The sequence below is a fragment of the Emys orbicularis genome, chromosome 13 (genome assembly GCF_028017835.1).
Source record: "Emys orbicularis isolate rEmyOrb1 chromosome 13, rEmyOrb1.hap1, whole genome shotgun sequence".
In the NCBI taxonomy this organism is placed as follows: Eukaryota; Metazoa; Chordata; order Testudines; family Emydidae; genus Emys; species Emys orbicularis.
The window spans coordinates 13,273,545-13,300,258 of record NC_088695.1 but is presented as its reverse complement, the minus strand read 5'-3'; the positions used below and the strand labels follow the sequence as shown (position 1 = coordinate 13,300,258).

Genomic DNA, 26,714 nt, shown 5'->3' with positions numbered 1-26,714 from the left:
CCTGAAAAAGAAAAGGAAACAATAAGTTGTCACAGAATACTTTCCCCCACTCCGTTGTCCTCCACTGTCATACAATTTCTCCAGATAATCTGAGTCTTCCCGTGAATTATAGGAAGCTAAGAAATTTGTCTTTTTTACAATTTGCTGCAACCTGTGTCTCTAACTCACTAATGCTCAGAGCTGTCCTGTGCAACATTTCTTGGAACCTGAATGAATATCGCATAAAGTTTGAATTTCTGGGTACTCTGTGATGGATCTTAGAGCAGTTCAGTGATGGATGTTTTATGTGGCTTTTACCCATGGATCCTTTCCCCCCCAGTTTTGTGACTAAAATGTGTTATGAGATCCAGCAAATTTTCAGACAAGGTTAATTTGGGAGTGAGCAGGAATGTATCTCATGAATCCCTTAACCAAATGACTCCATTTTTAGAACACTATTTCTAACCTAGTCCATCCAATTTTGTGAAAACTCACCTTTTAAACAGACAGCTCTATGTAATGTTAACTTTGGCGCAGTCCCATAAGGCTAAAACTGTAAAAGTGACCAGTGATTTTGTGTGATTCTTCACTCTGTCACGAGCTCAATGCAAATGTAATTGCTTTGGGTCTGATTTGCCACTGAGTTTCTATAGCATTATGCCCATGTAGGTCCAATGGGCCAGAATCATCTGGTGTAAATCAGTTGATGGAGCTATGTGGATTTACACCACCCTTGAATTTCAAAGGAGCTACAATGGTCCTAAAACTGGTGTAGTGGAGTACAAGTAATCAAGACCTATCGGATGTCTGAAAATCAAGCTAAGTTGTTCCAAGTTGGTCATCCAAAATTGGAGACACTCAATATCTGTGGTAATTTGGGTCAGGGCTCATAAGGCATGGATTGCACAATGCATAGTAACTGATATATAGTAAAGGGAAATTACCACTGACCTGAATAGAAAAGGATGTGAATCAAACCCTGGATTGCAAAAAGCCCACGTTATGATGTGTTTGAAATGATTCCTAATTCATTTTGTCCCAGTCTGTACCCGAGATCCTACCACCTCTGTATTTGAGGTGTCTGAAATTCAAATCCAACTTAAGATCAAAATTTTGCAACTGCCCTCTATCTTCAAATGACTGAAAAAGCAGCAATTTTGTTATGGATAAATGACCTGCTAATATGGACATTCTTATTACTTATATATGTATTTGTTAATTACCATATGCTTCGACTAGGTTAGAAATAGTGTTCTAAAACTGGAGTCATTTGGTTAAGGGATTCATGAGATACATTCCCGCTCACTCCCAAATTAACCTTGTTTGAAAATGCTTGGTGCTGTGCACAACTAAATTACCAATATATGAATCACTGGAAGAACAACTCAAAAACAGCAACAAGCCAGATGCCTACAGATCTCTGCATGGAATGATCACATTTGCAAACTCCTCACCACAGTGATATGTGCTAAGCTAAGGCAGACTTCTCACCAAATACAGAATTGGGGATCACAAACTAGAAGTGGAAACTGGGAGGCACAAAAAAGTTTAAATACAGAGATTAGTGATGAAAAATTGGGGGAGGGGCGATTGGATTGACCCAAAACAAAACAAAAAAAATCCATTTTTTTCAGTGAAATGAAAAAGTCAAAAACATTCATTTTAGGTCAAACAAAACATTTAGTTTCACCCAAAATGAAACATTTCATTTCATTTTTGAGGAGTCTCCTTTACTGTTTTAAAAACACAAATTGGAAGTAAAATTTGAAATTAAAAGTCATTCCAAATTGAAAAATCAAAATGTTTCATTTAGAAAATGTCAAAACAAAATGTTTTCAATTTTTCAGGATTTTTTTCAGCTACAACAATTTGCTGAACTCAACATGAATTCATGAACTGTTTTGCTTGACCTGAATACACAGTTTTTAGTGGGAAGAAGTTCCATCTGAAAAAAATTCACCCAGCTCTGGCAGTGATTATGCAGCCAATGTGACAGAGGAAAGATTGTGATGGAGAGACACTTTCATCTCCAATGCACCAAATATGAGAAAGAGCAAGAGATTCTGCAAACTATCAAGAACTATAAAAGATATCCTATCAAAAGCAAGGTGGAAAAAGTGTTCCCAAACTCTGGGAGAAAGGCAGAGACAATATCATGCCACCTACCCAACGAGCCGTGGGTCCGGAGCAGATGATTATGAGAAAGGGACGCAGCGGATCATACCCCAAATCAAAGCTAATATGAAGATATTTTTCCCCCTGTGGAAAATTTAGATAAAAACAAAGACACTTTTATTCCAGAATAAGAGCATCCACACCAGAAGTTAATCAGGAAAAACTATTCCAGAATAACCCTCTCCGTACACAACTTTATGGGAGTGGGTGAATGAATAATCCCAGTGAAGGCTTCTTGTGGCAGTAAGCACTGCCCTCTGAAGTAAGGGATCGCAGGACTGGATGCTCAAATGCTCCTAGAAGTAAGTGGCAATAAACAGTTGGAAGAAGAGCATGAACTTAAAATTGGAGAGTTTTGCACTTACTGAAATTCGGGAGTGTTTCTGTAAAGTCCTCATCAACTAGCTGCACCAAGGACCACTTCCACATGCACATCTGGAACAGAGGGTGGTGATCTCTTCACACACTCCAAAGGATGCATTGCTTCATCAGGCACGATGTCAGTTTTTATTATTTATCTGCACTCTCCCCTTTGGGAGCTGATCTCCCGACCATTTCGTAGTCTGAATAACTCCATGATGATGATAATGATTTGTAATGCAGTAGCACCTAAGAGCTCCAATCATGAACCAAGCCCCCATTGTGCTAGGCACTGTATAAACACATAACAAAAAGACAGTCACTTTCCCAAAGACCTTACAACCTAATGCTTTGATTCAGTATGCAAGGGAACTCTCACAACAGAGCATGCGTATAGTACTATATATTATTAATTCAAATTGTTTTTTAATCATTAAAGATCATGAGATCAGAACTCAAATAGTTTTCTGGGAAGTGCTATTGATGAGATAAGAACAGACCCAAAACCCCATTGCTGGTCAGTTTGGAGATTTGAAGATAAGTTTGTTTGACTTTTCTTGGGCCTTATTTAACATACTGTAGAACAGTAAATTGACTCCTTTGCTCCTGATTTACATTAGCGTAAGATGAAGGGCCCCAAGATTAGTGTCCCATTGTGCTAGGCACTGTACAGACACCCTGGAAGAGACACTTGCAGTCCTCAAAGGTTTAAAATCTAAAGATGCAAGACAGGCAAAAGTGGAGTGGGGGGAGGGGAGGTGGAGAAACAGATCAGTTGCTGGATAGATGAGTGTGTATGGGGATAGATAGATAGATAGATAGATAGATAGATAGATAGATAGATAGATAGATAATCCATGAAAATTTTGTTCCGATTTTTCTGTTCATGATTGCCTATATCCAGATTAGAGGTGGTCAGATCATGCTGATACAGCACAACTGAAGCTATCTGTAGGAATGTGTCAATTCAGTCAAAACATTAAATGGAAACCAGGCTGGGAGGCAGGCTGTCTGGCCAGCATGTCTCTCGCAGCATCCTGCCAGTCCATCTGCCAGCCAGCTAGCCAGCTAGCCATCAGGCGGACCCCCCAGGCTGGCTGCCAGGTTCCCAGGCTCACAGTTCCTCAGAAGCTCACCTGTCAGGGAGCTTGGTAGATGGGTCCTCCAGGCTCCACAGATCACCAGGCAGCTGCCTCCCCGGACTGCCCAACTCTCCAGCTAGCTGGGATTTGGGTAGCCCAGGGAGGCAGCTGCCTGGGAAAAGCTGATCAGCAATTTTTCAAAGAAACTTTTTTCATCCAAAAATGCTGATTCATTGAAACTGGACCTTTTCCCGGGAACATGTCGGTTTCAATTAAACTTTGATCGAGAAGGTTTCTCAGGTGCAGGATGGAATTTCTGGTCAAAATTAGAAAAAGAGAGAGATGACTCCCAAGTAGCAAATAGCCTCGGTGTTAGGGTACTCAACTGGGCTTCTCTGAATTAGGCAGAGCAGGGACTTGAACAGCAGAGAATCCCAGGAGAAGGAATGCGGTCACGGTGGTTCGGTTGGACATTTTCTTTCTCAGTACATTATGAACTGCCTGTAGAGGGAAGGACAATGGTCAGGATTAGACTAGGAAAATATCTCTCCTTTTGTGTAAACCACCATAATTTCCTTGAGTTAAGATCACATCTTTATCTTGTGATGATTGATGTAATCTGGGAATGGGGGTGAGGGAATCAGCCCCATTGACTCCAGTGTAGTTACTCTTGATTTACATTAGGCTGAGTGAGAGAGAGGAGAATAAGTCCCATTGACTACAATGGAGTTACTCCTGATTTACGCTGGCTGAGTGAGAGCATAATCAGGCCCATTGACTGAATGGGATTATAATCAAGACCAATTACTTTTTAGGTCCTTGTGTAACTTTTTCATTCGCAGATGTATAAAGTTAGGTAAATCTTATCCTCATTTTACAGAAGGGAAACTGCAGACCAGATAGCTAGATTCTGCTGGCAGGCACACCAGTGTAAATCTGGAGTAATTTCATTGAAAGCAGTGGAATTACTCTGCATTTACACTGCTGTAAATGGGAGTAGCATCTCCCTCAGAGGTGAAAGGGCTCACTCATGGTCACATGATGACCCAGCTATAGAGTCAGGAACACAGTGCAGGAAGAGTCCTGAAACCCAGTTGGCTGTTCTAGTCATGACCCATCACTCACAACCAAAAACAGAATAAAAGAACCCCAGAGTTCTGACTGGCCTCCCACTTCTCTAACCTTCTAGACCCCAATCCTCTCCCAGAGCTGGGAATAGAACCCAGGAGTCCTGGTGCTGAACCCGTCCCTAATTACTAGATCACACTCTCAGGTGACAGTTGGGAATAGAACCCAAGAACCTTGACTCCAACCCCCATAATCACTACACCATACTGTATCTCTGTTTAAAAATGTGGCAACACTGGACAGAATTTTTATTAGCAGTAATAGCATTTGTAGTAGAACTGCTGCAAGATCAAGATCCAGTGACGATCAGGACACCATGTAGCTGTGCTCTCTTTATTTGTACTGCATTTCACTGCCGTTGATCCCAATGATGGTCTGTCTTGAGTAAGAACTGCAGGATTTAGCATCGTTTTTTTCCATAAGAAATTTAAAATTGCATTGACTAGGAAGAAGATAAATGACATTTGGATCTCATGCAGAAGGACTAATGATTTCTCATTCTGGAACACTCAAATTTAGGGTCAACCAATGCATACCCCTGTCAAAGTCATTAGGGTGCACAAAGTTATTATTTGGCATTTGGGTACTGATTGATGTTATTCTAGGTGCGTTGATAACGCTACCTCTTATTAATGTTGCCTGACACTTCCCATTACAAGGCCCTATTTTCTGTTGCTTATAACTTTACCAAACTTCAACCATTGGGGCTGATATTTTCTATGCCAGGTGTCTGCCTCAAAACAGTTGAGACATTTCCAAGTATGAACAAGGGGAAAATATATTGTTTTGCTCATGTTAAGCTTTAGTGAGTCTATGCTTTGGAGCAGGGACTTGACATTTGGCATGAGGAGTCATTTTATAAAATAAAATATTTATTCTTAAAAAATATATAAACTAAAATAAAAGAATCTAAAACAACATAAAAGTATAATCAACATTGAAACAAAATGCTTCAATTTTATTGAAATGTAATGTTCAAATTGAACCCCAAATTTTTTTTAAAAAATTAATGGGAAATTTTGAAATTCAATTTTTCATTACAATTTAAATGTAAATAAATGTTGAAATCACAGCCTATCCCATGATATGGACATGCGGGTTCTTGCCCAGCCCTTTCATGAAGCACTCATATATTATAGTGATGAGCACCATAGAAAAGCCCAAGATACGATGGATTATTTTGTCTTCAGAGCAAGGTAGAACAGTGTGCAGTGAATAAGGCCTGGGAGCACACAGTGAAGAATGAAAGAAAACAAAGTACTGAATAGTTGCTCACTAAGTCCATCCTATGCACTGAATGAGCCAGGGGTCCAGTGGAAAAAGGAATATATAATTGTGTAATTAAAGACTGCATTATAATTTCATTGAAGATAAACCAAACTAGATCTAATTGGTGGACAATATAATGAGCGGATGGGCTAGTCCGCCCATCACCCCCTTTTGTGGTACTTAAAAGGATGGAGAGGATCAAACAGGGAGCAGAATCCTGTGAGATTCTCAGGTGAAAACTTGACAGGCTTCCCCTTCACTCTGTAGACTCTGTCCTTTGCTCATGAGCCCTGAGGATCATTGATTAATCATACACCCAAATCATTGGTCACCAGTGTGCATGCCTGGACATCACTGCTGGACCACTGAGGACCACAGACTGATACATCTGAGATCCTGTTCTGGTTTCCATTCCCTTTCCACCCCCCACTATCTTCCTCTCTGTTGGCTTTTCACCGGATCCTGAGACCAGTTGCACCATACAGCATGAGCAAATGCAGGGATAGGGGCCCTGATGCCAGGTCTTGGAAGTGAGAGAGAAAGAGACACCATTCCCCTCTCCTTGCCTCTCACCAATCTGCTACTCCTATAAAACACAAGGCCTCTTTTTTTGACCTGTTGCATTGCAAAGTTTCTCTCTGTCACAGGGTGCTACTTTGATAGGAAATTCATGCACAAATAAAATAAAATTAGTTTACACAAAAGGCTGTATTTTCATGGAGTTTGTGCATAAAAATCTTGCTTAGTATCATTAAAAACACATTTTCAGAGAAAGTCACAACCTGCAGTGGACTTCAGTGGGATTCAGCTAGTGACAGACAGGTTGTGGGGAATGACTAGAGAAGTTTTTCCATCATGGTGTATTTAGATAAATACAAACTTGTGTAGAGACTCAAATCTCTTGCACCTCAAACTATAACCATAGTCATGAGATGAAAAAATTGAATTTCACCCCAAGGGGGTGCTGTCAATTATCTCAAGCCTACTAGCATGAGGATGGAGAACACTGGACATAACCCTTTCCTCTTCTTTCCTGTCATCAGGCCACACAGCAGGTAGGTGGCAGAGCTAGATAACAAATCCATTTTTCCAGTGCCTGATCCACCAGAACTTCCTGCCTCAGCCTAGGAAGGAAAGCGATAAGGGCAGCGGTGCTGGCTTAATTCTGCTGCCAGCTGCATAGGGTTACTGAAGAGAACTTTGCATGTCCTGTACTGAAGGATTGATCTGAGAAAGGATATGACAAAAGAGCAGCTACATTGCATAATGCTGCCTAGATGTCAGCAGAAACATTGGGGCGGAAAAAGGGCAGCTGTACTACATGAATCCCTCTACATGGCTGCAGAAAATAAGGGATAAGAAAGAGGGCAGCTATAGGGCTAGTTTCTGAGTCCTAGTAAACTCATAGCCCTATTTACTTTAATGGGGCTACACCAATTTGAATCAGCTGGGGATTTGGCCCATTGACGCCAATGGAGCAACATCAATTTACATCAGATGAGCATGTTGTCCATTGCCTCCAATGGAGCTACATTGGTTTATTCCAGCTGGAGACTGGGCCTATTGATGCCAATGGAGTTACATCAATGTAAATCAGCTGGCAATCTGGTCCACTGTCATCGCTCCGAAAGGTAAACTAGTGCTTCATCACCATGTGCAAGATTTCTTCCCCTCCCCCACCCACCCCCCGCCACGCCTCCAAGAGACTCATTAGGCTGTTTCACTAAATGTAATTACATTTGGGAAAAACAAGTCAAATGGCACCAGTCATTGTTAAATACAAAGCTTTGGAGACACAAAAATTAATGGTGAAGGGTTGAAATAAGACTGCATTAAAAAAAATTGGGACTTGATTGTACTTATTAAAAACTTTGAACTGGACTGGGAATAACAATCTCCCACACAGTTTTGCAATTAGAAAGAAGTGATTAGTCTTATTCCCCTCCTCCCCCCAACACCAGTATAATTCAGGTCAATGTGGGAGAGCTTTCCTCAGAAAACTTACTGATGGAAATGCTAACTTCTGGGAACCAGACATGGGCAATATACAGTGCTGCAGGAATGCAATGGTTATATAGACTCTGCTAGAATGTTTACATTAATTGATGTGTGTATACACACAAATGTGCCTGTGTACCCAGCTACACAAACCACTGTCCTCTTCTGCATGGTTTTAGATCTTCTAAAGTCTGCTCTTTTTTACACTTTGTAGAACTGATTTTCTTGAGCTCAGTTAATGGCCAGTACTTATTAATCCATGATAACCTTGGTGTGTGGCAACCAGGAAGGCTGGGATTTGCAAAGGAAGCTAAGGGAATGAAGCACGCAAATCACATTTGGATATGGGTGCCTAGATCCCTTAGGCTCCTTCAAGAATCCCAGTCAAAGTTCATATTTGGTCAAGGATTAGTTCCGATATTAGCTCCTCAACTATGCAGTCCCATGATATTTAGGATTGAGAAGAAAACAATTCTTCACAGCTGCTTTACCCTCCCTCAAGCCTTGAATACTTCATCACGCACAAAGTTGTATACCTGAGTGTTCTAACTTTTTGGGAGCGATGCCATGCAGGTAAAGTTAGGGGGCAGGGGTGGCCCGGGGGGGGGGCCTTGCAAGAGCTACAGCCACCCCAAATTTTGCGGTATTCACCCAGCAGCTGCCGCCGCTCTCCAACCACCCAGCTCTGAATGCAGAGTGGCGGCTGCTGGCCAGACACCCAGCTCTGAAGGCAGCTGTGGCTGTGCAGGAGTAAGCCCGGGCAGAGGGCCGGGGGGCATCAGAGCAGCCCCCAGCCCATGTTCCTGCTGGCCAGGGTGCACCGCCCAGGGCAGATGGAGTGTCCGGGGCTCCACACAGTGGGCTGGACTGACCAGCATGGGCTCCTGTGCCCTGTCCCCCATGATCACTGCTCCCTGAGGGCTCTGACGGCCTCAGATCTGGGTCCCCCCGCCTGGGCAGCTGTTACAGGCTGCAACAGTTGAAGGGGAGCTGAAGAGCAGCCACATCCCTGGGCAGGGGTGAGTTAGACAGAAAATAGCGGGGCCTGTACCTCCCCCTTGCCACATGGCCCCGCCCCTCTCTGTGGCCCCTTCCACTGCTTCTCCTCAGGTAAATTCTGGACCTGTCTCCTCCTCTCCCCACGCCGAGCCTACAGCCTGCTGGCCAGGTTGGAGGCCGAAAACCGAAGCCAGGCAGTGCGGGGAGGCTGATGCACTGGCTGGTGTCACGGTGCAGGTGACCGCAGCGCTCTCCCGTCTCCTCCTGCTGCTGGTGCCCGGGGACCCAGGGCAGTGGCTGCTGCTCAGCTCCCCGCCGTCCTTCTACTTTTGCATACCATAACAGCCGCCTGGGTGGGGGGACCTGGCACTCGGGCCGGCAGAGCCCTTGAGGAGCAGCGAACATGGGGGGTGCAGGGCCCAGAAGCGGGTCAGTCTCGGCTGCTGTGGGAGCCCTGGACCCTCCCCCTGGCCTGGGCAGCGCTGGTGGATGGAGACATGGACCGGGGGATGGTTTGGGGCCCCCCTGCTCTCTCCACTCTGCCTTAAGAGCTGGGTATCTGGAGAGCAGTGGTGGCTATAGGAGGGGGTAAGGAAAATAGCCCTTGCAAGCTTCCCCTGGCCCAGGGGCCATGGGCACAAACAGCAGCAGGAAACGGGGGAATGCTATGGCAGCCTGCACCATGGTACCAGCCAGCGCACCAGCCACCCTTCACTGCCCAGATCTGGCTTCCAGCCTCTGGCCAGGGGGCAGGGCCTGGGGGGAGGAGGAGGCAGGACTGGCACTTACCTGAGGAGGAGCACAGGGTGGGGCCACAGAGAGAGGCAGGGCCTCATGACGAGGGGGCACAGCCCCCATCACAATTTTCTGTTTTGCCCACCTCAGCCTCCCACCGGAAAGAGGCTGGCACGGCCCCTGGGCTTATCTAAATCTGATCACTTCCCCTACTCTGCTGAGAGAGACCTGAGCAGTCAGGGCAGGGTGCTCCTTAGTCACTGTCAGACAGCCCCTCCATCGCCATCACTGCCGCATTCACATTTCTGCTCCCTTTCTACCCAGTTCAGATCATAGCCTCTTTGCAGGTGTAATTCCAGTGTCAGACACTAGGTTTGCTGCATGGGCAATTTCACCTCCTCTGGGTGTGTGCAGGCTCTCATTCATGAGACAGCCCTGCCTCTCCCTGAGGCTTTGTCTTCACTACCTGCCGATCCGGCGGGTAGCAATCGGTTTTTCGGGGATCGACTTACCGCGTCTAGTCAAGACGCGGTAAAATCGATCCCTGATCGCTCTGCCGTCGACTCCGGAAATCCACCTCGGCAGGAGGTGGCAGCGGAGGCGGCGGCAGCGCGGCAGCGGTCGACTTTCCCGCGTCCTCACCGCTAGGTAAGCCGACCTAAAATACGCAACTTCAGCTACGGTATTCACGTAGCTGAAGTTGCGTATCTTAGGTCGGAACCCCGCTGCAGTGTAGACCTAGCCTAAGGTACTTACCTGCGCGCCATCTGTGTAGTATCTGGGTGACCCACAGCCTTTAGTGTATTTCTTCTCACAATACCCCCAGGGGGTGGGGAACATCTGTTATCTTCATTATACAGCTGGGGAACTGAGGCCCAGAGATCACCTTGGTCAAACCGGCAGTCTTTGGTGGAGCCAGAACTGGAATACAGGGCTCCCAAGGGCTGGAATACCTCCCTAAGCACTACACCATCCATCCGCTCTTCCCCCTACATTCCTTCCAACTTCCTACTAGTCCCCACAACTCCTCCCTTCAACGTAGCCCCTCAGTAATTTTGTCTTTCTATATAGCCTGTCTGATAACACATCCTCTCAGCCACAATAACGTTCAGCAAGCCTGTGCAAAATCGATATGGATTGTTGTACTATTGTCTGCAAGTACTACAGCTTGTACCCCTCCAGGACCTGGGATAGAACCCAGGAGTCCTGACTCCCAACATTCCTCGGATGTCTAGCAAATAGTTGTGTAACTCACTGGCACAATGTGTCTCCTCCCTTTCTAGTGGTTTACATCTCTCAACCTTCAGACCTGTGCATGTGTGAGAAGGGACCGAAAGGGGGAATGTCTCTGTGTTGTTGGTTGTCATATTTCCTCACTGTGTGAATCAAATTGCCAGAGTGGCATATTTGGCTCAGTTACAAAGTAGGTTTCATAGTTAAAATGTTTCCATCAGCTTTATTTGTGCTTTCCTGTGTCCACCCTCCACCCCCACGAAGACTGGGGTTCTCAAAAGAGCATAAAGGAGTTAGGCATCCAGATTCTATTTACTTTTCATGGTGGTGAAGTGCCTAATTCCTTGAGGCTGATTTGAAAATCCTGATTGAAATGTCTAATTTGCAAACTCGGGACCAAGTAGACAATATTTCACAGAAATCTTACTGTCCAATTACTATGCTCCCCACTTTGAGAGCCCAGCCCATCATACCTGACCAATGTGGACAACCCTTACTGGAGCATGTTGTCTCACTGAAGGGGATGGGACTGCTCACATAAGAGAGGATTATTCATCTTCTTAGGGACAGCAGGATCAGGCCCTTGCTAGGTACAGCAGGACCTCTCAGTCATGGAACTCAATCATCTCTCAGAGAGGAGAGAACTCTTTTGAGCTAAGCAGGCTGATTGCATCAGGACTGGTTTTCGTGCTGTGTGTGTTGCAAACAGCAGAAACTCCCCAGAGTCAGCCGATGGAAAACCCCCTCAGAAGTGGCATCAGGGGAGACACAACCTTCTCCTGCAAAGGATACAAATACTAAACTGAAGGTAGGACAAGAAGGACTCGGTTCAAATTGCATCAAGGCAGATTTAGGTTAGATATTAGGAAAAACTTTCTAACTCTAAGGGTAGTTAAGCACTGGAACAGGTTACCAAGAGAGGTTGTGAAATCCTCATTTCCAGAGGTTTTTAAGAACAGGTTAGGGATGATCTAGGTTTACTTGGTCCTGCCTCAGCATCAGCGGCTGGACTAGATGACCTCTTGAGGTCCCTTCCAGCCCTACATTTCTATGAGGAGGCAAACACACCCCATCAACAGAGGTAAGAGAACATGGTCCAAGTATCTTGCGTCTGATGAAGTAGGCATTCACCCACGAAAGCTTATGCTCCAATACTTCTGTTAGTCTTAAAGGTGCCACAGGACCCTCTGTTGCTTTTTATGGTCCAAGTGAGATCTCGGCACCTGCTCATCCCATCAGGGGGACCCAGGTTTCTTTACTGAGAGAACCGCATTTCTGGGGAGAAATGAGAGAGAAAAGCCTGAATCCTGGTCACCAAATCCTGAGAGATCCAAGCTAGACTGGAGGCTGAATATGCTGTGGTTGAAGGTGAGTGTTATCCCTCATACTGCTGCTGCTACACACTAAGATAGAGCCTTCCATGCAGTGCTGTCAAAGGGCTGTGCAATGAGTGGTGATTCAGTCTTGCCTTCCCCCAGAGATGCCAGTCAGTGTTAATATTGCCATGTAATCGACGGGGGGACTGAGGCAGAGAGAGGGGAAATGTTCTCCTATTGCTCACCATCATTGGCAGAACCTGGAACAGAATTATAGAATCTAGAGACAAGAAAGGAAAACTCTGTCCCTTCCAGCCCATCTCTCTGCCAGGACTGGCCCCAATAGTACATATATTAGTGTCTGTTCCACTTTACTTTTAAATAACCCAATCAATGAAGAACATAGGGATTTCCAGACTGGACCAGATCCCAGGTCCATTTATCCCAGTCTCCTGTCTCTGACAGTGGCAGCTCCAGAGGCTGCAGAGGAATGTGTAATAACGCTGCAGTAACACTTGTGGAATGATCTGCCCCCCACATCAGATCTCATCCTGATCTCTAATAGAGATGGGCTTAAACCCTTAACTCCAATATGTAAGATCCCTTCCAGAACTATTGTTAAACTCCAGATAGAATCATAGAAATGTAGGGCTGCAGGGGACCTTGAGAGGTCATCTAGTCGTTGCCACAGTGCTGAGTCAGAACTAACTATACCTAGACCATCCTTGAGAAGTGTTTGTCCAACCTGTTCTAAAAACTTCCAGTGATGGGGATTCCACAGCTCACCTTGGTAACTTGTTCCATTGTTGAACTATCCTTATAAATAGGTCCCCCCCCAAAAATATCTAACCTAAATGTCTCTTGCTGCAGAGCAAGCTCTGACTTCTTATCCTACATTCAGTGGATGTGGAGAACAATTGATCACCATTCTCTTTATAACAGCCCTTTACATATTTGAAGACTATCAGATTCCCTGACAGTCTTCTTTTTTCAATACTAGAAAACATTCCCGTTTTTTTCATATAAAAGTCAAATTACTTTTTGAATCTTGTTAAGCTCTTGGGCCAAACACCTTCCTCTGGCAATGAGTTCTAATTACTGGCTTCCAAGCAAGGCAGTTTCACAGCCATCCTGATACTTCTCGCTGTCAGGATATATTACCTAATATTCACCTGAAATTTTCCCTTATTTATTTCCTCCCTTTACTTCGAGATTTGCTTTGTTAATCATTTGTCAGCTAATTCCTATTTATATTTTCCAATATTTTTAGGCTGTTTTCTCTCTCACTGCTTACTTGTCATTACAACTGGTGGGAAAATGTTGATATTTAAAAGTTATTTCCATTTATCAGGAAGAAGTTTAGAGTTTTTCAAACTTTTGATGTTTTTTAAAAAAATGAATACATTACATTTAAACTTTTTTTTTCCTGTTTACCACTGGGTGTAATAAAATGAATAATGACATTTCCCCCCAATCTTCCCCTTCTTTTTTTTTTTTTTTTTTTTTTTTACCATGCAATACATTTAAAAAGAAATCCTCAAATCTTTAAAAATTACCAAATGGCAAAGTATCAGACTTTCATTTTTCCTTTTAACGCTCAGTAACTTTTTAAAAGTTGTGGAAGTTCAGAGTGGGAAATGGAAAAAAAAAAGATAAAAAGGAATTGTGAACAAAAAATAAAATACCTCAGACATGGTGGATGGCATATTTTCTGAATCATGTGAGTTTACATTTCTTGTAAATGTACAGCTTTGCTAGTGTAGATGACAATGGGGATTTTGATCATTCAATTTTCAGAATGTTGCTAAGCAGTTTGAATCAACAATATTCCTTAGTAGAGAAATACAAAAGTTAATATGTGATGATCACATAGCAGCATAAGCACTGATCTACATGGTACAGCATAAATGAAATCAAACAACGACTACCTACAAAGGCTTAGGAGGTGAGGGCTTGGACTAGCACAACCACATTCATAGAGCGTTGGTTTCTGTCGGGGACAAAGGAAGTTTCTGAAGTCCAAACCAAGCCGATTCTCAGCCAGCAAAATTGTGGGGTGTTTTACCAGCCCAAACGAGTCTGTCTTAATTCAGGGAATCCAGTGCCTTCACCTTCATTTGCCAGACACCTCCTGGTGAACTGGTTTCCTCACTACACACCACTAGTGTCAATCTTTGGAGCAGAATCAAGGGAGCAAGGCTTAGTCTGCTGTTAGTCAGATAAATCAGGGTCTTTACACAAAACTGAGCTTGCTTTAGCAGCACGTTTGTGTGTCAGTTTTTCTCACTCAATCTCAGATATCATCAGCCTCCATTGTCTCACTCCCAGCCTACCAACCTATGTGCTCAGCCCAGTATTTGGGCGGGTGACATGAAGGACAGGGAACATTTGAACATTAATGCTTTTAAATTGATAATGTGATATTGACATTTAACAGATTCCATTCTTGTTGTATTGTAGAGTTTGGTTCATTTCCGCCATGGCAGACACGGAACAGGGAAATCAAACCTCCCTCACAGAATTCATCCTCCTGGGATTTGGGTCTGTCCCCGAACTGAAGATCCTTCTCTTTCTGCTGATCCTTGTGATTTACAGTGTGACCATGGCTGGGAACATCCTCATTGTTGTGCTAGTTGTGACTGATCAGCACCTTCACACCCCCATGTATTTCTTCCTGGGGAACTTGTCCTGGTTGGAGACCTGCTACACCTCCACAGTCCTGCCAAGGATGATGGCCAGTTTGCTGACTGGGGACAGAACCATTTCTATTGGTGGCTGCATCACACAATTTTACTTTGTTGGTTTCCTTGCAGCCACGGAGTGTTGTCTCCTAGCAGCGATGTCTTATGATCGGTACCTAGCGATATGCAAACCACTGCATTATGCAACCCTTATGAATGGCAGTTTCTGCCTCCAGCTAGCAGCTGGGTCTTGGATAAGTGGATTTCTGGGTATTATCATAATAGTTTCTTTTATGTTACAATTAACTTTCTGTGGCGCCAATGAAATTGATCATTTCTTCTGTGAATCTACACAAATAATACATCTCTACTGCAATAACATCTACCAGGTGGAGCTTGTAATCAGCATTGTGGCTGCTTCAATTACCCTGCCCTCATTTGCTTTAACTGTGACATCCTACATTTGTATCATCTCCACTATCCTGCAAATCTCTTCCACCTCCCGGAGGCAAAAGGCATTTTCTACCTGCTCTTCTCACCTCATCGTGGTGACAATTTTCTATGGGACCCTGATCATTCTGTATCTGCTACCAAAAACCAACACACTCAGAGACCTCAACAAAGTGTTCTCTGTCTTCTACACAATTCTGACTCCTATGACCAATCCCTTCATATACAGCCTGAGAAACAAAGAGGTGAAAGAGGCTCTGAGAAAAATTGTCAGTAAATGTGTAGATTTTAAAAGAATTCAGAAATGCTACTGAATTTTTTGAAAGAGAAAATAATGATGAGGGCAGCTGATTTACACTTTAAAGCTCAGAGGTTACGTAGCCCTTACTTCATTCTAGGTCTTTGGTAGTGTGAACTTGTAACGCTTGAGGATGTGCAAAGATTTGAAACTGTAAGATCAATCAGAACCAGGATCTTTGTGTTCAAAATAAAATTGAACTTTATTTTCCTTGTTGAATGTGGGTAGATAACGTTTTGTTGAATTCCATAGACTAAAACAAAGTAAGAATGTAAAATAATGACTTAGGGCTGGATCCACAAAAGGACTGAGGCATTGCAAGGTCTAACTTCTAGTGCCTTGCTAGCCAGTGGAATCCACACCCAGGCTGGTGGGATCAGGGCGCATGTCTACATTGAAATAAAAAGGCCCATGGGAAGGCTGTTGCTGGCCCAGGTCAGCTGACTTGGGCTCGTGGGTCTTGGGCCGCAGGGCTAAAAATGGCAGTGTAGATATTTGGGCTCAGGCTGAAGCCTGGGCTCTGAAACCCTGTGATGCGGGTTTGTCTCAGAGCCCCGGCTGCAGTCGAAGCCCAGACATCTACATGGCTATATTTAGCCCCTCAGCCCAAGCCCTGTGAGCTCGAATCAAATGACCCAAGCTCTGAGACTCAGTGCCATGGAATTTTTATTGCAGTGTAGATGAACTAATACAGTTTAAGGCCAGAAGGGATGGCCAGATCATCTAGTCCAACAGCGCACAGTCAACCTGTGGAACTCCTTTCCTGAAGAGGTTGTGGAGGCTAGGACTATAACAGGGTTTAAAAGAGAACTGGATACATTCATGAAGGTTAAGTTCATTAATGGCTATTAGCCAAGATTGGTAAGGAATTGTGTCCCTAGACTCTGTTTGTCAGAGGGGGGTGATGGATGGCAGGAGAGAGATCACTTGATCATTACCTGTTAGGTTCACTCACTCTAGGGCACCTGGCATTGGCCACTGTCGGTAGACAGGATACTGGGCTGAATGGACCTTTGGTCTGACCCAGTACGGCCATTCTTATGTTCTCCCTGTATAGCACAGGCCACCAGCACCCCCCACCCCACACCCGCACACTAAACCCAGCAACCAAAATGAGACCAAAGCATCACAGCCCTCAGGAGATGAGACTAAGATGTGCCACAGGCAAAGAACAGGGGGGACCGAGCAGCACCAGTGCCTGAGGCCCCCACAATGGCAGGGAGATGATTAAGTGAGATACATCCAGATAATCCTGGCAAGTGACCCGTACCCCCCACACTGCAAAAGAAAGTGACCTCCCGTCCCCCGCCAAGGTCACTGCCAGTCTCACCAGGGGAAAATTATTCCCAACCCCACATATAGCAATCAGTTAGACCCTGGTCATGTGAGCAAGAATCAGCCAGCCCAGCACCTGAGAGAGAGAGAATGCTTGGTGCCCCCTCAGAGCCCTGGACCTTTCTGCCAATGTCCCATCTCCAGCCGTGGCCATCCCTGATTCTTCAGAGAAAGAAGAGAAAAAAATACATCAGGGTACAAAAAAAAAATCCCTTCCTGACCCCTGCAGGTGGCCAGCTGAAATCCTGAAACATGAAATTTAAGGAACATAAGACATAAACCAGAAGTTAATCTCAGGGCTGCCGATTCCTGCCCCCACACTGTCACAAGCACTTCTATTCCTGCGCCTGCGTGTTGAGCACATAAGGTAACCCTTTCCCCCCATTGCAGTCTGGCAGAGAAAGATATTTGACTCCATCATAAGTTGTCTCCATATTGGCCACATCCTTTGATCTGGCCTAGGAATAGTGTCATTGACTGCTGAGGTCTCATTTTCACTTTTGTTCTGATTATTTTATATTATATAACAGCCAAAACTTTTCAACTTTCATCTAATCTAATCTAATCTAATCTAATCTAATCTAATCTAATCTAATATAATAGTTAAAAGCAATAAAGTAAAAAAAAAACATTTCAATAATTCTCCCTCAAAAATGTCAAGTAAATCGATACATTCCAACAAAACACTTCAGTTGCATTGAACCAGGGTTTTTAAATGGAAAGCTGTTCTACTGGAGAAATTTTAACCACATCTAATGATGATGATTGTCTACACTGCCCCTTACTAGGGGCTGTGCCTTAACGACGCCATCCAGTGCTATAGTTGGAAGGCAGAACTGTCCATCATCTGAAAATCTTTCCATAAGGACAACAAAGGAGAGGAAAAGGGGAAGCCCTCTCAGGAAACTCAGAAGGATCTATGTGTGTTTGGGTGTGTTACAAGCAAACAAATAGTAAAAACAGGTATGATTTGTTGATTTAAGGATATTCATTGTATATTTTGACATGGGATGTTGACAATTTGTGTTTTAATGGTTTATAAACTTTAGCTTTTTGAATCTCAATGTCTATTGTCATTAAATACTTCCCCTCCATAATTTTACACAACCATGAAATTTAAATCAATAAAAACCTAAAAAAATGCTTAAAAATAAGCATTTATATTATCCATCAAAATTATTTAGAAAAATGAATTCTGCCAACCCTATGCACAGCACAGGCCAGAGATTCTCACCCCATGATTCCTGCATTAAGCATATCGCTTCTGGTTGTATATTCTAGGAAGAAATGTCCAGTCTTGACTTAAAGACTCCAAGTGATGGAGAATTGTTCCCATGGTTAGCTACTCTTCCTCTCCATCTCTTGTGACCTGGGCCGATGAGACTGACTGACTCAGTGAAACACCCCTATGCAAACCTTTCACCCTGGCCCAATCAAAGGTTGACAGCTGGCCTGCTGTAGTGGAACTTTGTTAATGGTGATGTAGAAAGGGGATACATATTCTTGGTCCCACAGAACCATGGCTCAAGATTTTGCCCAGTGCACTGTTCTTTCACCCAATATTTTCATAAGTATTTTGTCTAAATTTCGGGACACTCATCCTTTCTTTGGTGGGGGTCCATGGGTGTGCAAATAAAATAAAATGGAGTAAAATCAAATAAAATATTAAATTGCAAGTTTTCCACATTTGCACATTGATTTTCCATGTTTGCACATTTGATTTCATGCATATTTTTTCCTACCAGAATGGCAACCAAGACATAGCTCATATAAATTATTAATATTAAAGGTGGAATAGAAATAAAATTGGGTTTCAATCCTTTCTCTCTCTGTGTGTATGTGTGTGTTGGGAAAGATGGGGAAGATGTTGAAGGGGGATGTGTTATATACAGAAATCCTGAAAGATTTATTGTTGTTGCTTTCCCTTTGAGAAAACTTTTATTTTATTTTATTCTATTAATGTATACTTTAGAAATGTCATGATGTCAAGCTGTAAAGCCACATCTTTTTTTGTTGTTGGAGGCGTCCCTTACTGGATCCAGAGATGTGCACTGTGAGCTTTCTCAACCCTTATTTGAAAGTTTATGAATATTTAACAGAGAGCGCTTTCCTCCACAGTGTGCTTGGGCATTTGAGCTAAAACTAAAAGTCATGATTATAGGGCCAGCTGCACAGCTGTCCACTTTCTAGTTTCTTTGTGAGCACCCTCACAGTTGATATGTCTGTTGGCCTTACTTTTCTGGGGGTGAAATTTCCCAATTTTTCCATTTTTATATGAGGACCTGGGAACACTACCCCACACTTTTGGGTTTGGGGCACCTGTGTTTCCTCCCTCTGGAAATATGTGACCACTGATATAGTGACCAAATGCTTACTTTTATTTAGTAGTTGGACCAAAGCATTAGGGTAAAACGATATAAAAACAGCAAACTGTCTATACACATAGACAGTTTTAGTTCGTGTTGGTCCGGCTTTGAGCAGGGGGTTGGACTAGATGACCTCCTGAGGTCTCTTCCAATCCTAATATTCTATGATTATATGATAGTTAGCGTCCCAATTTTCTTAGAAAGCTCACAATAGAGATTTGTGAGGTTGCAATCATCACTGAAAAGAATTTTGATTAGCAAAAGGGGCATATTGACTTGAAGACTATTTCAAACTTTTTTTCTGTTTTTGCCATTGCTGAGTGTGACCAAATGTGACCATATATATCTGTTGCATACTCAGAATTGTGTACTCAGATAATATTGATTTTCCCACTGCAAATGTCTTCCATGCTTTTCTGATCTCCAGGGTAGAACGCTGTAGAGATCTCCTCAGAATTCATCATGGAAAAGGTTTCCCTCTTACAGCACAACAACCTGGAGAAGTATTTGCCCTAGGTTCTTCTACAATATATACTATAGACTATTAACGTCACCTACCAAGCATAACTGCATTGCTTCAATCTCTGGACATCCAAGAAAGAGGATTCATAGAAATATTGTGGTTGATAGTCCATCGCCTTGCACCTTGTGCTGTCATCTATTCTATTCTCATTCTATTCTATTCTGAACTAGAACAGATTCTATTCTAAACTAGAATAGACGGGTCTATTCTATTCATTTCTACAAACTGGTACAGATGGGTCTATTCTAGTCTATTCTAGAACAGATTATATTCTAGTCTAAATTAGAGCACATGGGTCTATTCAATCACAATCCCATATCATTGTTTATCATTTAGAGGAGAAAGTGAATCTCCCTAGTCACCTCTGCTTATTGGCATTGTAAATTAATGAAAAGGGAAAGTTAATAGCATATTTATTTTTAGACCATACGAACTCGAACAATGGTGTTAAATAGAGTCAAACGTCTAACCCAACCCCTTCCTCCCCTGCCCCCCCAAAATGGCCAAAATCAAAAATATTTTAATTTGGAAATGCTACTATGGGTGCCTCATGGGAGCTGTAGTTTAGTTGACTTATGACCCCATTCCTCTCTAAGTTTTGGGCTCCATAGGTGGACTAAAGCTGCCATGCTGCACCAGCTCCTCTAAACACAAGAGAGACTGTGGTGTGTCATGGTAGATGTAGTCTATCCAGGGAATGTAACCCATGCAGTAGAATGAGTGAATTAAGCACCTGAGCTTCAACTCCCATGAGGCACTATGGCAGCATTTCTGAACTGAACTGTTTTGGTTTTCAGCCAAAATGTTTTAGTTTCTGATTTTTCAGGAAAAAGTCAAAATTTTCCATTGAGGAAAAAAATATTTCCAACCAGCTCTACAAACAAAACTGCAGAAGGCAATTGTGGAATAACATGGCCATGCAGAAAATCCCCATTCACCCCCTACAGTAAGAAGTTGGTTTAATATGGGATGAGTGCTCAGAAACATTATTAACTGATCATTTGGAACAGTAGGGATCAGAAGATATTTCCTATTTCCTTGCTCACCCTAATCTTCCATTGGCCAAGACTGTTGAGGAATTATTTACTATAGTTTGGTACCCAATGTTACACATGAGCTGGCCAGATTTTTAAAGGTATTTAGGCATCTAGTGGTATTTTCAAACGCACCTCCCATTGAAATCAATGAGTCTTAGGAGTCTAGGTGCTTTTGAAAATCTCACTAGACACCTAAATACCTTTAAAAATCTGGCCACAGTGGCCTTACTAGAGTGTTTGGAAGGCAGGAAATCTCTGAGTTGGATTCCCATCTCTTCTTTTGAATGGCCTTAATAATATTTTTCACTCCTGTCAGGGCCTCAATTATAATGGTGAAGGTTTTACAGAAGGGGTATAATACTTGCCTAACATTGTACAGCATCATCAGCTCTACACACAGAAGCAGGAATATTGCTATCCCTAGTTCTCTGATGAGGAACCTTAAACAGCAACTTTTCCACACCTTTGGGTACCAAGCATTGTTACCTAAATAGCTGCTGAAAGGCCTAAATAAATGAAGTCTGATAGATAGATAGCATCCACTTTGAAATTCCTTTGGGAAATGATTTCTATGGACTTCTATTAAATGTATTAATTAACTAACAATGGATTGAATTTAACATTGCATTTGTTTTACTATATATTGACTAAGCTCTCTAATATTTGAGAGTCCAATCCTTCGAGCCTGACTTTCTGGAGTACATCTTACCTAGGCAAAGTTAGCATATTAAAGGGGAGGGCACTGTTTTTGGCCCCAGTTCAGCAAAGATGTTAGGCTAGGTCAGTACTACAGAGCCTATGCTGGTATAGTTAGACTGGCATAGCCCTGGAGCATAGACACAACATGCGCTGAGAGAAGGAGTTTTTTCTGCTGGTGTAGGAACACCACCTCCCTGAATCTCATATGCTATGTCCACAGAAACGCTCTTCCATTGACATAGATGCATGTACACTGAGAGGTTTTTACATACCTATGTTCCTGGGGTGTGTGGATTTTTCATATTGCTGTGCCAGTATAAGTCCCATATTAGACTAGTCCCATATTTAATCAAGTGAGGAAGGGCCAGATTTTTAAGGTATTTAGGTGCCTAGTCAGATTTTCAAAAGCATCCAGACACCTAACACTCACTGAAATCAATTACTTTTAGGCACGTAGGTGCTTTTGAAAAATCCCACTAGGCACCTAAATACTTTAAAAATCTGTCCCTAAAAGTGTTTAGTGTTTCCAGGGTGGGAGCCAAAGTGAGTCAGGTGGTGAAGGTTCAATTGTAGATGGGCAGTGCATTGCATTTCATTCCTGAAGAGCAATCATCCCACACAGGTGGGATACGAAGAGAGATTTCCTCTAAGTGATGAAACGTCCATCATGATTTCATATGTCTGAACTGTCCTTACAAAAAAACCCCCAAACAATGGCACAGCAGTAACTCCCTAGACTCAGTAATTCCCCAGAATTGGCACCAGAAGAGACACAATGCTCTATAAAGGATGTAAATATGAGGTGACATCTTCACTATCATACAAAGAGGGGAAATAACATGTTCTGCATGAGATGTGGCCTGCTTCCCTTCAGTGGCATGCTGATATTTTAATGAATTATTTTGGAAGAAAAAGCAGGAGGACCTGACCCATGCAGCCAGAATCCTGCTCACAGAACCCCTAAGAAATATGCAGTCTTTGCTTCAAATCTGAAATAGACCATGGTCTCAGGTAAGCCTGATCCCCGCACAACACTCCGGCTTTGCATTGCAATAACACCTTCCATCCAGGGGAATCAAGGTGTTTTATAGACTTTTAATTAATTCACCTTCACATTCTCCAAGAAATGTCAGCCACTTTTTAGTATTGCCTTTTGTACAGATATGGAGAAGGAGGCAAAGAGCAGGGAAATGTCCTACCAAAGGTGCCTAGGATGGACCCTGATATGGAGTCCATCTTTCTGCCAGTTCACAATTGTACCCTACTGTAGTTTTGGTGTAGTTACAGCCTTTCCCTTGGATTTTATTCCATAGCCTAGTCTAAGGTGTGCTGAGGAACTATTTAGCAAAGTAAAAGGAGGAAAGTTAGGATCAATGGGATCCCATGAATATTTTTTAAAATCCTGACAATTAGCTCTAACGTCATCCAAAGTAAGTGGTGGGAGCTCTCCAGCTGGTCATGCTTTTAATTAATCTGGTCACAGCACTCATAAATGTACATAAGAACTGCAATTCTGCGTCAGACCCACGGTTCACCTAACCCAGTATCCTGTCTCAAACAGTGGCCAGTACCAGACCTTCAGGGGAAGTGCACAGAACAGGGCAATTGGATTGATCCACCCCATCTTCCCCTTCCAGCTTCTGGCAGTCAGACGTTTAGGGTCACCCCAAGCATGGGGTTACATCCCTGACCATCTTGGTTAATAGCCATTGAATCACTTATGCTTCATGAACTTATCTAATTCTTTTCTGAACCCAGTTATATTTTTCACCATCCTCTGGCAATGAGTTCCACAGGTTAATTGTGTGTTGTATGAAAAAAAATACTTCCTCATGTTTGTATTAAAGCTGCTGCCTATTAATTTCATTGGGTGACCCCTGGTTTTTGTATTGTGGGAAAGGGTAAATAACACTTCTCTATTCACTTTTTCCACACCATTCATGATTTACACACCTCCGTCCTGTCCCCCTTTTGTTGTCTCTTTTCTAAGCTGAACAGCCCTAATCTTTTTAGTCTCTCCTCATATGGAAGCTGTTCCATACACTTGATCATCTTTGTTTCCCTTCTCTTAACCTTTTCCAATTGTAACATATCCTTTTTTGAAATGGGTTGACCAAAACTGGACACAGTATTCAAGGTGTGGGTGTATCATGAGTTTATAAAATGGCATTATGATATTTTCTGTCTAATTCTATCTCTTTCCTAATAGGTCCTAACATTCTGTTAGCCTTTTTGACCACTGCTGATCACTGAGCTGTATTTTTCAGAGAACTATCCATTGTGATTCCAAAATCTCTTTCTTGAGTGGTAACAGCGAATTTAGACCCATCATTATATATGTGTAGTTGGGATTACTTTTTCCACTGTGCCTTACTTTGCTTTTATCAATGTTGAATCTCATCTTCTGTTTTCTTGCCCAGTCACCAAGTTTTGTGAGATCCCTTTGTAATTCTTCACAGTCATCTTTGGACTTATTTATCTTGAGTAATTTTGTATAGTCTGCAAATTTTGCCACCTCACTGTTTATCATTTTTCCCTCTTATGTATGTGTTGAATAGCGTAAATCCCAGTACAGATCCTTGGGGGACACCGCTATTTACCTCTCTCCATTCTGAAAATTGACCATTTATTCCTACCCTTTGTTTCCTGTCTTTTAACCTTTTATTGATCCATTAGAGGACCTTCCCTGTTATACTATTACTACTTAGTTTCCTTAAAAGCCTTTGGTGAGGAACCTTGTCAAAGGATTTCTGACAATCCAAGTACACTATATCAACTGGATCACTCTTAGCCAAATGCTTTCTGACACTCTTTTTAAAAATCAGTGTGACATTAGCTATCTTTCATGCATCTGGTACAGAAGATTGTTTCAGCAATAGGTTACATACCATAGTTAAAGGGGGAAAGAAACCCACCCTGCCAAAGGAATTGGATCAGATCAGTCTCTTCTATCTCTAGATTCTGAGGTGTTTTTTTTGTTTTTGTTTTTTTTGTTTTTCATTTTCTAGACTGCAGCGTAAGACCATATCAGAGCATTGGCACATCTGACAGTCACACAATCCATGCATTTGGGAAGTTATTCTGCTTTAATTGTATTGAGGTTGCAGTTAAGATTTTGCTCTCGAGTGAGAAATAGATGGAAGCTGGGGTATGAACTGCTGTCCGGCATCTGTTGGAGATGGAAACAAAAGTCTTGTGGGGTTCTGGAGTCTGTTATGACAATGCTGTAGACAATGTGAAGGTGGAAAGAAATGTAGCAGACATTTCTCTTAACTTCCATGTTTGAAGGTTTGAGGTGTGTTCTGACGTAACCTTAACTCTCACTAAACATAGTTTTTGTTTATTTTTACTCATGTAGCTCTTTCTCATTACTTAGACTAGGATATGGCAGTGGAATGGGTGTCAGGAGGTCTTAGGGTGACCAGATGTCCTGATTTTATAGGGACAGTCCCGATTTTGGGGTCTTTTTCTTATATAGGTTCCTATTACCCCCCACCCCCGTCCCGATTTTTGACACTTGCTGTCTGGTCACCCTAGGAGGTCTTGATATTATTCCTGATTCTATCACTCCCTACTTTGACCAATTACTCCTGTCACAAGACATCCATCACTTTCCTGGAGACATTAGCCCATAATGTGTAACACTCCTTGGAATTATTAACTGAAATTAATTCTAATATTGTCTGCATTCATTATTATCCCATCATTATTACCTTGAACAACAGTAACAATAAACAAGGCAAATCAATTTCTCCTTCTTCTTAATAATTATTTCATAAATATAAGAAAGCAAAAAAGCAAGCAAGCAAGAAAGGGAATTAGATGCCCAAATTCCATGGAGCTGGGCACCTAACTCCCTTAGCCAGCACTGAAATTCCAAGCCTTAAATGTAAAAACTTGCTCTCATTAAAATCAGTGGCAAAACTTCCCTTTAGTGGCTGCAGAATGTGTTAGGGCAATACAATTTTTTAGGTGCGTAACCATCTGGGAAAGGTGGGGTTTGAAAAGTATGAATCCAGTTGATGACACTGCATTGCCAGTTAATTTATATTTTTCAAATTATATTGCAGAATCCGTTTTATTTAATTTGGGTGCTTCCCATGGAAAAGACAGAACAGGGAAATCAAACGTTCATTATAGAATTCATCCTCCTGGGATTTGGGAATTTCCAAGAACTGCACTTTCTTCTCTTCCTGCTCTTTCTAGTGATCTACATTGTGACCATGGTTGGGAACGTCCTTATTGTTGCATTAGTTGTGGCTGATCAGCACCTTCACACCCCTATGTATTTCTTCCTGGGGAACTTGTCCTGCTTGGAGACCTGCTACACTTCAACCATCCTGCCCAGGATGCTGGCCAGTTTTCTGACTGGGAACAGAACCATTTCATACAATGGCTGCCTTATGCAATTTTTTTTCTTTGGTTACTTAGTAGGTACAGAATGTTGTCTCTTATCTGTGATGTTTTACGATCGGTATTTGGCAATATGTAAACCATTGCATTATGCAGCCCTTATGAATGGCAGGTTTTGCTTCCAACTAGCAGCTGGCTGCTGCATCATCGGACTGCTAGCTATTTCCTTATTACTCTTCTTGATCATGCAGTTAATTTTCTGCAGCCCCAATAAAATTGACCATTTCTTTTGCGACTACACCCCAGTGATAGACCTTTCCTGCAATGACACCTACACAATGAAACTTGTGGCTTCAGTCCTGGCTTTTATATTCACCTACCTCCATTTCTACTGACTGTGACATCCTATGTTTTTATTATCTCCAACATCGTGAGAATCCCTTCCACTACCAGCAGGAAAAAAAGCATTTTCCACCTGCTCCTCTCACCTCATTGTGGTGACAGTCTTCTACGGGACTCTTATTGCTTATATGTTACCAAGAATCAACATCCTTAGAGACCTAAACAAAGTGATCTCTGTTTTCTACACAGTCATGACTCCACTGATCAATCCCCTCATATATAGTCTGAGAAACAGAGAGGTAAAAGAAGCCCTGAAAAAAGCTGTCAGTAGGCTTATGACTTTGAAAAAAATATGA

At 42.6% G+C, this 26,714-nt stretch overlaps 1 protein-coding gene and 1 pseudogene across 1 annotated transcript; both read left to right on the top strand.

The window, feature by feature from the left end:
* The first annotated feature begins 14,753 nt into the window (after nt 1–14,753).
* LOC135887305 (olfactory receptor 2AP1-like) lies at nt 14,754–15,719 on the top strand. Its single transcript, XM_065415067.1, has one exon. The coding sequence runs from the start codon at nt 14,754–14,756 to the stop codon at nt 15,717–15,719; it is 966 nt and encodes a 321-aa protein (XP_065271139.1).
* Nucleotides 15,720–25,763: 10,044 nt separating this feature from the next.
* LOC135887458 (olfactory receptor 11A1-like) lies at nt 25,764–26,714 on the top strand (annotated as a pseudogene).